The sequence below is a fragment of the Phoxinus phoxinus genome, assembly GCF_949152265.1.
Source record: "Phoxinus phoxinus genome assembly, chromosome: 4".
In the NCBI taxonomy this organism is placed as follows: Eukaryota; Metazoa; Chordata; class Actinopteri; order Cypriniformes; family Leuciscidae; genus Phoxinus; species Phoxinus phoxinus.
In genome coordinates, this window is record NC_136879.1 from 26,857,370 (window position 1) to 26,869,487 (window position 12,118).

General features: G+C 38.7%; 1 protein-coding gene across 3 annotated transcripts in view; it reads right to left on the minus strand.

The window, feature by feature from the left end:
• bcas3 (BCAS3 microtubule associated cell migration factor) overlaps positions 1-12,118 on the minus strand; it is a 224,822-nt gene that overhangs the window by 183,246 nt on the left and 29,458 nt on the right. For all 3 annotated transcript variants that reach the window (XM_079611583.1, XM_079611582.1, XM_079611584.1), the window contains exons 12-13: positions 10,683-10,853; positions 6,968-7,061 (exon numbers count right to left, since the gene is read on the minus strand). In XM_079611583.1, coding sequence (XP_079467709.1) covers positions 6,968-7,061; positions 10,683-10,853 — 265 coding nt within the window. The remainder of the gene's footprint in view (positions 1-6,967; positions 7,062-10,682; positions 10,854-12,118) is intronic.

Consider the following 12,118-nt stretch of genomic DNA (forward strand, 5'->3'; position numbering starts at 1 on the left):
AAATTAATACATTATTATACTTTATAATAAAGTATTTTTACTTTATAAAGTATACATCTTTTGTTTAACATGCTGGTTCTACAGGTCATAATTGGCTAAAATGTCAACTCTTTGATTTAGTTCAGGAAATCTTTTTAAAGGGGTCCTATTATGCCCATATGTTAGAATATATACTAGAATATGTTTTTATTTATGGATTATTTAAATGAGGAAAATTATGACTTCATAAGATCCAGGAAAAATGCATTGTAGTCCAAACGAGCCGTTCTTCGTAGTTCTTGAAAAGTGGATTCTGTTAAATTAAATTTAAATAAAAAATATATATATAATAATCTCCCTTTGGAGTGGACTTTGAGCTTTGTAAACTTGCAGATCTTTTTTATGCTCAAACAGCAACATAACAAAAGTTGAAACAGTGAAAAAGCATAGCACCTCTTTAAAGTATTAGAACACAGAGGAGCGGCCAGGGATTTTAACAGCTATTGTGCACAATTCCTATCTATCGGGGGAGGGGGGAGTTGATGTATTTCAAAGATTAACAAAAAAAAAGAACACTGAAAAAAAATCTATATGCACATCATCAGATTTCATAATGCCATAATAAAATAGAGCTCATGCTCAAGGCAAATTCCACTAATGTCCTGCTCTTCGCTTGCAATGTGCATTAAAGGCGACGTCTCAGCCTGGGCCCTTAATCCCTGCTGACTGTCCCACTGTGCTCAGGCACGGCGCAAAATGGAAGGTGATACACGGTCACAGCCCCATTAAATAAAACACGCACACACACAGATTTGTGTGTGAATTTACCGAATGATAGTTTCTAAACCCAACAAACAAGCTTTTTCAATGAAGAAGAGGAGTTCAGATCCACCCTTAATTGCTATGTGTGAAGATATGTCTTATTACAAACTGAAGGAAAAACACAGAACTCATTTGGATGCCACTGACTTTGTCAAATTAAGAGTACTGCAAAGTTCCCCAAGCCATCCAAGCATATTTTACCTGAAAAGTACAGCGGGGAACAAAAATCTGAAAATAAGTATGTTCCCTCTCTAAAAATGTTTGTTGTTCATTAAAATTATATTAGAAGCATAACAGTTCGACTTTGGCATAAATGACAGCAGCAATAAAGCTGACAAAGACTGCATTAAAAAAATTCTTCCAAGTGAAGAAAGAACATATTTCACATCTTATACATGTTCAGTGTCACACATTTCTTAATTTGATGTAATAGAGCAAGATCCAAATTTTCACAAAGTAGAACTTTGGTCATTTATCAAACTAGGCTTTTCTTTACATGTTCTTCTCAAAACAACATGAACTCCAGCTGGGTGTTTGTGAGTGACTCATGGGAGTGGGTGCTAGAAAGGCCACATCCGCAACAGACAAACAGGCTCTTCAGATCACCCTTTCCCTTTAAGAGCCCGCAAGCAAACACTTGCCAGAATGAACTGGGCTAAACTAAGCTGCCTCACAAGAGCAGATTCCTTGATGTTTATCAGTTCCGTGATTGAGTGGAATTACAGTGAGTCTCATGAGCCGTGAGACCTGTCCACCCTCGTGCTGCACGCGACCGTGCCCTTACACCAATCGCTTACTCTGATAATCGATTAAGACCAGTTTAGCGTCATTTAAACAGTAGAAATATCCTTAAAAGAGGAGAAGAGGGACCAGGAGAGGAAAAGGAGTGAAAAACAGATACTCTGGCTAAAGTGAGTCCTGTGCGCCGCTGTTCGGAGCAGCATCCTTTAATTATGCGCCTATGAATAGAAGCTCCAACACCACAGAACAAGCGCCAGCTACCCAACTGGCCACCATTTTCTACCCTCGCCCTTTTGTTTTTCGTCCAACACACACTGTTGAGTTGGATTTCTTACATAAGTTCTTTTGATTTTTTTTTTTTTTTTGTGGAGATTTGCACGTTCCAGTCAATGTCAAGAAACCACATTGTTTCTTTTCAAGTCGGTCTTACTCTTTTCCCTCTCTGAAATCAAAACCGTCCGGATGGAGCTGCGGTCAGCCCTGAGGCCAGAGTGACACTTTCCAGTGGCTTTAACATAGTTAATTTTGGACAAGTCAGGCTAAGCGGACGAGGCTAAACTTCTCACTTTAAAATCAAGCCGCCGTTCACGTTCCTTCACAGTGCTGAGAGGGGATTTCTTGCAAATCTCAAAGAGCTGTTTTTGATCATATGTTAATGATGTCAGGAACGTAAATTACAGCGTGGATGTGAACACCGGTCTCGGGGAATGCTCAGCCTGACCTTATTAGTCAGCATATCTGGAGACTCTTTTCTGTAGCAAGGACGACAGGGATTTCTTCCAGCCTTCCTGGTGCCAAACAATTTCATAACTCAAAACAATTATTATAGCCCCTTCGATTTATGCCCGAGCAAATGAGGTGATAACAGACACATCCCATTATTTCTGAATAAAGCTGACAGGTGAAGGTTTAACTGTTTGAAGTTTACAGCGCCCCGCTGTTATCTAAAACAAGTCGCCCCAGAGCACTCTCCACATGAGGGCAGAGGACGCCTGACAAAGGGCCATGCTGGGGGCTCAGCACTAGAGGGTCCGGGGCCGGGGCCTCCCTGGCCTGGAACAATCTTCAGAGAAAGAGTAACTAAAAACATTACACCAACCATTCACATAAGATAGAGCGAACCAAAACTCATGAAAAGTGATTCTCAAAGAAAGGTCAGGACTCATGTATAAGTATTTTTCAGTTAGGCTGGTTAGATTTGTACTTTCCTCTTCAATAATTTTACTGGCCCAATTAAATCTATACTACCGTTCAAAATATTGGGGTCTGTAAGATTTTATTTTGAAAGATATGAATACTTTTAATCAGCAAGTATGCATTAAATGGACATTTATAATGTTATCAGTTACAAAAAGATTCAATTTAAAATAAATGTTGTTCTTTTTTAAACTTTCTATTCATTAGAGAAACCTGGGGGGAAACCATGGTTTCCACAAAAATATTAAGCAGCACAACTGTTTTTAACATTGTAACAATAAGAAATGTTTCTTGAGCAGCAAATCGGCATGCTATAGTTATTTCTGAAGGATCATGTGACACTGAAGACTGGAGTAATGATACTGAAAATTCCGCTTCGCCGTCACAGGAATTAATTACAATCTAAAATTGTGGCATTGGTGATCATGAGACTTTTTTCAAAAACATTTCATATAACTTAAAAAAAAAAATTGTGTCAGAAAGAAAATATATTTTCTTTAGAATACAATGTAAATACAATGTAACTTTCTGAAAGATAAATTTTACTCATATAATGTCTTTCACACTTGCTTTCACGCCGTCCTTAAGCACACATAATTCTCTACTGACTCTCTGAACCATTTCAGATCAATATGACGGTTATGTGGTCAAATTTGTTTTTACGGGGACCTTCAATTCTTTGATGATCTAAGAAAAACACACATTCGCACTAATATTTGTAGAAGTAATGTCCCTGAGCGGGCCTTGATTGTTGACTGTATGTTTGCTCTGCGATCTATAGCACTTTTCTCTAACTGACTCACAAAGATAAAAGGACTTCTGGGCTGAGAGTCCCAGTGCAGTTGTGGTGGTGGTGGAACACTGACTTCACCTACACCTTCTGCTCAACACATGCTGATGGGGAAAAAGGTGGCTCACTAGTCTAAGGTCTAAAGGTTAACCAATAGCGCCACCTAGAGACCATCATGTTATGTCCAAAGCCAGGTTAGTACAAACTAATTAGAACGGTGTAATTCAATACATTTTCTTACCTCATCTTAAATGAGAAAAAAAAGCAAAACGCAGAATGCATCAGTTCTATAATGCTGAAAAAACAAGAACATTGGGTTTCTAAAGCGAGAATAAAGACTTTAGATGTATGATACATTAATGCAAAAAAATACAATTACTAAAACAAAGCCCATTGTTTTAAACAAAGAAAAAATATATATTGCTCAGAACTTACTTTTAAAAGATTACTTTTTCTCACTTAACTTTCATGCAAGTACACTCCTGAGCATCAAATGTAAAAAAAAAATTGGGCCAAGCCAAAATTGTCTAAAATCACTGGTCAGGAAATTAGTAAGAATTGCACAAATAATGTAGATAAAGTAACTGTGCGTGCGTGGAATAGCCTTCCCCTTTGTTTTCTTTAAATGTTTAAGCTGTGTGGGTAAACTTGCAGAAAGCTTTTTACAGGAAGAAGAGTTGGCGTTGTTCCACTCAGCATTGATGGCTTCAAACGGTTCATGAAAATAGTTGAAAAATGCCTCCCAGTTAGTTTGAGTTTAATGTGATTAAACATTAAGTAAATATTCACTATAGGGCTCAAATCTGGACTCTGACCAGGCCAAAACATGAGCCTAATGGACTTCTCAAGCCACTTCTTGGTTGTCTTTGCAATTTGGGCAGGAGCATTGTCTCGTTGAAAAATAACATCTCATCATTCCTCTTTAGATAACTTTTCAATTGTGAGAAACAAGCAATATTCTCCTGTACTCCAAAGCATGAAATTACTTTTCTCAGTGAAGTAGCTCACCAATACCAGTAGCTGAAAAGGCTCCCCGCACAATGACAGCTCTTGCTCCATGCTTCACTGTGGTTAAAGATGCATTTATTATTATATTTCTCAGCAGATTTCCGAAGACACCACTCTGGAGCATCACCATGCAACTCGTGTTTCATTGTGGTTCATCACTCCACACACAACTTCCCATATTCTGCCAAAAACTTAATTCGGTTTTTGATGTTTTTCTGAGACAGCAATGGCTTTTTAAGTAGTGCATTTAAATACATTTAGCTAATTTCCTGACCAATAATTTGTGGTTAAGACAATTAAAAGCTTAGTGTTTAGCCATTTTGGGCTTGGTCCATTTATTTATTTATTTATTGTTTTGCCCAGGTGTGTACTGAATGAAAAAAAAAATGTTTCCCCTAAAATTAAAATTAAAATGATTTGAAACAAGAGACAGTGACAATAAAAGTACAACACTATAATTATAATAATACATATATAAAATAACAATAAATTGTAATTATAATGTAGAACAAAGTGAATGTCAACACTGTTTTATAATTTACTTTCTAAAAATATTAATGAATGAATCAATCATAAATTAATAAGTTATATTTATTTGCTCTAAACTACTCTTTGCATAAATCCTCTTAGAATTTCACAGCTCCCAAACTCAAATCACGGCTCACATGCCCGAGTTGTGTGGCATGGTTTGGCATCAGTTCAATATTGTGCGGTTGAGGCAGAACATCCATCAGGAATGTTTTGATCTACTAAGATATGCAACATTTCCTTATAATCTTTCAGTAACACGATGCACAAAACATCTGAACCCAGAGGTGTACACTTATGTACACAATGACTCATCCTCAATGGAGTCTCCCTGTGTTCATTAGTAAGAACAGATATGTGAAGGATTTCACTAAGGGCAATGGCTATCAGCAGCTTTCAGCACCTTCTTATTAGAAGGGCCCTCAATCGGCACAATGAGCCATTGTGACTGGACTGGATATCCGGAGAAACAAACATGACTATATGTAAAATTAAAAAGTGATCAGATAACTGCCTATCAAAATGAGCCAAGACGCTCGTTCAAGGTCAGGTTGAGGACATTCCAGCCTTGGTTTTACTGTATTTTTTCATAAAATCCAATAAATTGTTATTGGACTCCAGACACATCAAGTCATGGTACTCAAGCAGAAGAGCATTCGAATCCTGCCTGCATAATGTCCTGATGCCATTCCTCAAAAAAAAAGTATTAAATAAGGCAAACGCCTTATTGAATAACCAACGAGCCTAAAGCATGACTAAAGCATGTTGTGACGTGGCTGACTGAAGGTTCTAAGAGTTATGAACCTGTCCTACACCTTCTGAATAGAGTGGGGACATAACAGCTCTTCTCATCTTTGAGAGTTGAAACTGTACCTGTTCAGTGCTTGTGGGGTATTTCATCCAAAAGAAACCGAGGGCTTTGTTACCTCAATACACTTCAGGAGAGACTGACATGAACAAGATCAATGAGAACTAAATATTCCACTATGTGTTAAAGAGAGACAAGTAGGGAGAAAGAGAAGGATGGATAGAGAGGAAAAGGAGGGAAAAAATGACAGTGAATGATGTGCTAGAGGGCAGTTTCTCCAAAAGACACACAAAGGCTGCTTTTCAGAACAACAGATCTCACATGATCTCAAGGGCCAAGCAGACAGGAACGCTTAGGGAACAAGATGAGGTTACATGCAAAAAGGTGACATGACTGACACCGTCATCTCCTTCTCAAATTTACCATACTTTACAGTTCTGTGACATTTTATTTTTCCTCTGAAGTCTGCTTATAATAGTAGACGAGCCTTCCAGCACCAAAAAGTCAAAATTTGATTTTAAACGACTATTGTCCAGCCTCAGAATTAAAAGAATAGTTCACCCCAAATTTGATTCTAGTTTGTGTAACTTCAAAAGACTCGGACTATATGCAAGAGTCCAATACACTTCTATTATATAGAAAACAGCAGTCAACATTCCAATTTAACACATACGGTTGTGTTCTATTTAAGCATGATAACATACAGGTTTGGAACAACATAAAAGACAAGTGAACGATAATAGAATCTTAATTTAGGTGATCTATTCACACAAGCTGCTCCTATACCTTTAAGACTTCTAAATGAATTAGCAGTTTGTTATGATTGGCTAACCTCCATGTATTGGTGTCGTACCAGGTCGGCTATCAAAGCAGGTCAATAACATTGCATCTTGGTCTAAAAGGTCTGGGTGGACTGGGGAGGGAACTTTGTGTAGTGAACAGAATGCATTGTAATTCAATGTTCTAATTCAATAAGGCAAAGAACATTCACAACTTGTACCCTTTAAGACCATGTAAACGCCTGCCATCCAAGTTTCTGGAGTTTTGTGCTTTGGTAGAACTCAGTGAGGCATCACAGTGAGGTGTTCACTTACCACTCGGGTTAAACGCCATGCAGGATATAGGCTTATCATGTGCTGGAAAATGTGCAATCACTCCTTCTCCATCAGAATCCTCGCTAACAAGAACCTGAAACATACACACAATAAAGCTACAGTAAGTTGATGAAGCCACATAAATAAAGGCTCACTTCTTGTTTACCTCACGTCTTAGTGTTTTAGACACATAGCTGGTCATTGGCTCTACAATGGCCTGTGCAATCTGATCTTCACAGTTACATAAGATTTAATCAGTTAAACAAAGATGTGTTTTGGCATTTTGTTTAAAACAAAGTGCATTTTAAAGTAACACCAAGTAACATTTCCTCTGCGGTCGCCCTACTGGTTGGAAGCTGAATTGTCCATTAGCGCTGTCGTAAATAATTTAGCCTACCGCAGCCTGGCTGTCGCACGCGCACGCTCGCTGTTGATCTCCAGCACCGGCTTTGGAATCAACAATGGCCACAGACAAGGTAGAGAATTGTAAGTAGGATAGTCTTGCCTTCATGTACAGATTTTTTGAGGTGATGGTAAACATGCTTTGTGGTATTGTTTTTCCTTCACATGTAAAGAAAAAAAGAATTAACTGTTGTGTCAAATGCCTATGATGTAAGCACGGATTGTTATAAGGACTTTTTCTTTGTTTTTTTTAATTATTTTTTGCCACCGGATAACTTTCAAAAAGGAGAATGGGAAGTGACGTGGAGGAGGGTACTGTGGAGTGCAATCGGGGAAGCGGTCTGAGTTTAGCGGGCTCTGTGTAAAGGTGGCCTGAGGAATTCAACTGACTTTTTGTGGATTATACGCGGGCTTTTATGGACTACTACAGCATCCCGGCGGCTAAACAGACTGTGGCGAGGTTGCGTGAGTTCATGGAGGAAATGTGTTGACTGCGGCGTCTCGCCACGCTTCGCCCGGTATCTTTTTGTTTTGTTTCGTTTTTCCCTTCTCTGCGCGGAGGACATCTAGTTCAGTCCGGACAATTTATGTTTGATTGACTGAGTATTTGATCTGCTGGGACATTGGGTTTCTGGGGTTTAAATGTGCGTGGAATTGAGTTGCAATGTTTGTTTGATGTATATCGGAGCGCGGCCGCGCCTCCAGCGATGAATAACTCTGTGTTGCCCGACGTGTATAAACCTTATATCTGTCACTACACGTTGTTGAACCTGAGTATTGTGAACTTTTCGTTAAAGTACAATTATTTTAAGTTTATACATGTATGATTGCTTGTTTATTTTGTTGATTTAAGGGGTTTCTTAACCAAAAGTAAGCTGGTTGCTGTCTGTAATCACGCCAGTAGGTATCAGATCCACCCATTACCTTATGTTTTGCGTGATGTACTTTTCCCTTACTCTTTTAGTGTAAGGTAAATTGTTACAGTATGATTTACGCTTACAAAAGCGTCCGAATTTGAGGAAGTGGTGGGGGGAGTGACGTATGCCGTAAAGCACTCGAATTTTGTAGTTCTTTTTGTGCACGGGTTCCGACCCGAAACCCGAAGTTACATAGTGCCAGTAAAAGCGATACAGACCACGTCAGGCTATGGCAGACGTGTCATTTAACTTATTTTAAGTCGATGTACCATCACAAGGGTCTTGGAAATATATTATGAAGGTTGAAAAGCTACTTAGTGTTACTTTAAGTTGTGCTCGAATAGCAAAAAATGGGCTGAAAAGGTTTCCACGTCTTTTTTTATGATCATCATCCATTCCCCATCATGTCATTCAACCCTGAACATGTTGCCCTCTTGCGGGTGCTTAACAATTATCCTTGTGTCTACTTTAATCCACACTGGAAGATTTTAGCTTTAAATGACGTATGGTCGGCAAAATAGTTTCATTATGGAATTCAAATAAATTTGACTCAATTTTTAAAAGATGTCCGCAAATATGTTGGTGTGTTTTATGAACACGGCTTCAAAGAAAGAAAGACTAACCCACATGACCACTGTGATCAATGTGCATATTCTGCCAAAGCCCACAGCGCAACAGTACTGTATCAGACAGGAAGAAAAAGTGACATGTTGAAGGAGTTAAAACAAACACAGCAGGAGGAAACTCTATAGTGTCTCTTTACGTTTTGATACCCAAAAGAGATTAATAGCTCCCGGTTTAAAAGAACTGTAATGTGAATCCGTAATTCATCCCTTTATGTGCATCACTACAAGAAAATAAAATGGAAAAACAGATAAAGAAAGAATGTTAAACTTTTCTTTATTTACTCACAAACCAATTATTAAATGAATTAAAAACAATACAAAACAAAACACAAAATTATGTAAATATAAAAATTCAATTTGAATTCCAATATTTTCAACTTGAAAGCAAGAAAGAAGGAAAAAGGAGAGTGTGTTGCTCATACGGGGCAATTCTCTGGTCAGTGGTCCTCTGTTAAGTTTGCTCATGAAAGAGATTCTAACCAAGCCCAGACATGAGACAGCCGGAGAGAAGAGTGATAAATCTAGCGGAGTGTTGCATTAAGGAGCAAGGCAGCTTTTAATAGGATCCAGTCCAAACAGAAAACAGCCTTGCTCTAAAACCCAGACATTTATTTTAGACTGCAAAAATGCCCCTGTGACACAAACCAGATCGCTTTTATTGGGGGCAAAAAAAGACAATGTTGTTCTGTACAGGAATATACTATTGCTTCGGAAAAGAATTTGTGTGTGGATAGATCCGAAGAGCAAATAAACCTGAAGGAAATACATAGCTGAGAGGGGATGATGAAGATGAGAAGGTAGGGGCGTGTCCCCTGAGACTGGGAGAGGGGGAGATGGGGGAAAAAAACAGAAGAGAAAATGCCAAGACCACTGCTGGAGTCACGGGAGAATGGCATTGACAGTAAATTCCGCAAATCTGTTTTGTGTGAACACCGAAAACATAACTAGTCCGCATTGGGAGGAGCGCAGCTTCTTGTAAGGGTTGGCTTTATTGTGATATAAATGCAGGAAACCTCTTTTGGAAAACTTGATTCTGGCAAATCAGCATGATACAGGTTTATAAATAAGCAGAATAAATCGCACATTTAAATGAGCTCACGGTACACTCTAATAGAGAATTGAAGGTTTAACTATCTTATTTTAACAGTCCACTAAATGGAAGGATATATTTACATGGGTCAGAATCAATAAGATAGCAAAACCTGTTCCAACTTAACCTCTCTCCAAGTAAAAATCCTTGAACAGGAGAACTGTAAATATTACAGCTAGCCTTTACACCGAGTGCTCTATTAAAGTGATCATGTGTCACACACCTACAAGTCCTCTTTTAACACACATTAAGGCCTTGGTGGAAAAGGAAAGGACGGTAGACCTTTTCTGTAATGCTCCTGCAATGACCTGCCTGTGATCTCATGCTAAAAGTCTACAGTTGTGCCAGCCAAGGGGGAAAGAGCCACAGGAAATGGCTAAATCATGAGATCAGGAGACTGCGGCCTGGCATGGAGTCTGTGAACGAACGGTGGAGCATGTGCTCTTATGACAAGGTGATGACAAACCCCTTGGGCCACAAGAAGCTCTAATACTGAATGAGTTATGAATGGGATTAATGGATTATTTATCTCAGAGAAAAGAGGAATGAATCTGGGTTCTTGAGGATCAAGGTCACAAGGGTGAAGAAAGTACCATAAACAGTGCTAGAAATCTCGTCATTCAGACCTCAATCCCTGGCAAAACCGTACTGATTATGCTGTATAAGTGAGCGTTTCTTACCTGTCCTTCTCCCACAGTGTGTGTGTCTATGATGGTGACCACGCCAGGTTGGTGAGGGCTGCGCCGGGTGCCACTGTGGGCAGTGCCCTCCTCGTCAGGCACCCCTGATGGCACCGTACCAGCAAGCTGGGTCACAACCTTACCCACCATGGTCAGGCCCGTCTTTAGCGTCTGACAGGAAGACAGAAACACAACGTTAGAAATAGAAATAAAAATGCTCTAGTGATTTATGATAGCGATGCACAAATTATAATTTTTTTTACAAATATAAAGAAACCTACATTTCATTTATCTGAGAAATGAAACCAAAAACAATTTGGGTAATTGAACCTGTTCAAGGTGTTGTTTTCTCAAATGGTAAATTAAACCAGTTTTAGTTAAATTCTTTGGCAACAAGCCGCATCTCTACATTTCAGCCAAACAAATTTGAAGTGCTAATTAGTAATACATTTTTTGGTCAATGGTGTCAGAAATCCAAAACTTTTTTGGCTGAAACCAAAAAAATCCTCTTTTTGTCAAATATTTTCGGCACTTTGCTGAAAAATCACTTTGTTTGGATTTCAACCTTGATATGTTCAGATCTTTAACCACAGTTAACAATTCAGGGGATGATGTTACATCCAAACCACAACTTTTGATTACTACTCATAATTGTAAATGACATTACTCTTAAATTTTATTTAATAAATATACATTTATGAATTAATTTAAAACAGCTGACGAAAGTGGTCAGTACCTTGGGAATATTTTCTACAAGCATTTATCATATGGATAGATCTTTTAAAATCATAATTTTGAAAAAAAATATTGGAATAATTTTATGCTTGTTCTGAAGTAAATCATAAAGCAAAAAATAATCATATTAGAACCCTAAATAAATATTTTAACCCTGAAAAAGGGTTAAAAGACAAAAACATTTAATTATGCAACATTTGTGCTAGCCAACCATAAGTTATATTGCAACACTCAAATCAATACTGCAAACAATGTTCACACATCCAGAGATTTTGTTGAGCAATGACCTAAAAAACATGTTTGCATCCAGTGTTGTTTGAGGCAATGTCAACAGACAGGTGTGTAAGTTAGCCGTGTAGGCTAACGGTTAGCGTTTGTGTGAGTGTGTACTCATAGATATGAGCTGAGAAGAGATGTCCGAGTTCTGGCACAGCAGTCGGTGCAGTGTCTGCCACCAGCCGGCCGCCCCTCCCCTTGCTAGCCCTGATCAATGGGGACTGTTTGGATTAGCACTAAAAACTCTAACTGCAGTGATTAGAAAACACATTAGTGTTGATCAATTAGGAGGCAAACGCTTCTCTTAATAATTGATGGGGCAAAGCAATTTACACACAGTCAGTTAGTGGGCTTGTCAGAGCATTCTCCAAAGGGCCCAACAAACACAGGCGCCACGAGGTATTGACGCTGCCGCTTGGCCTGAA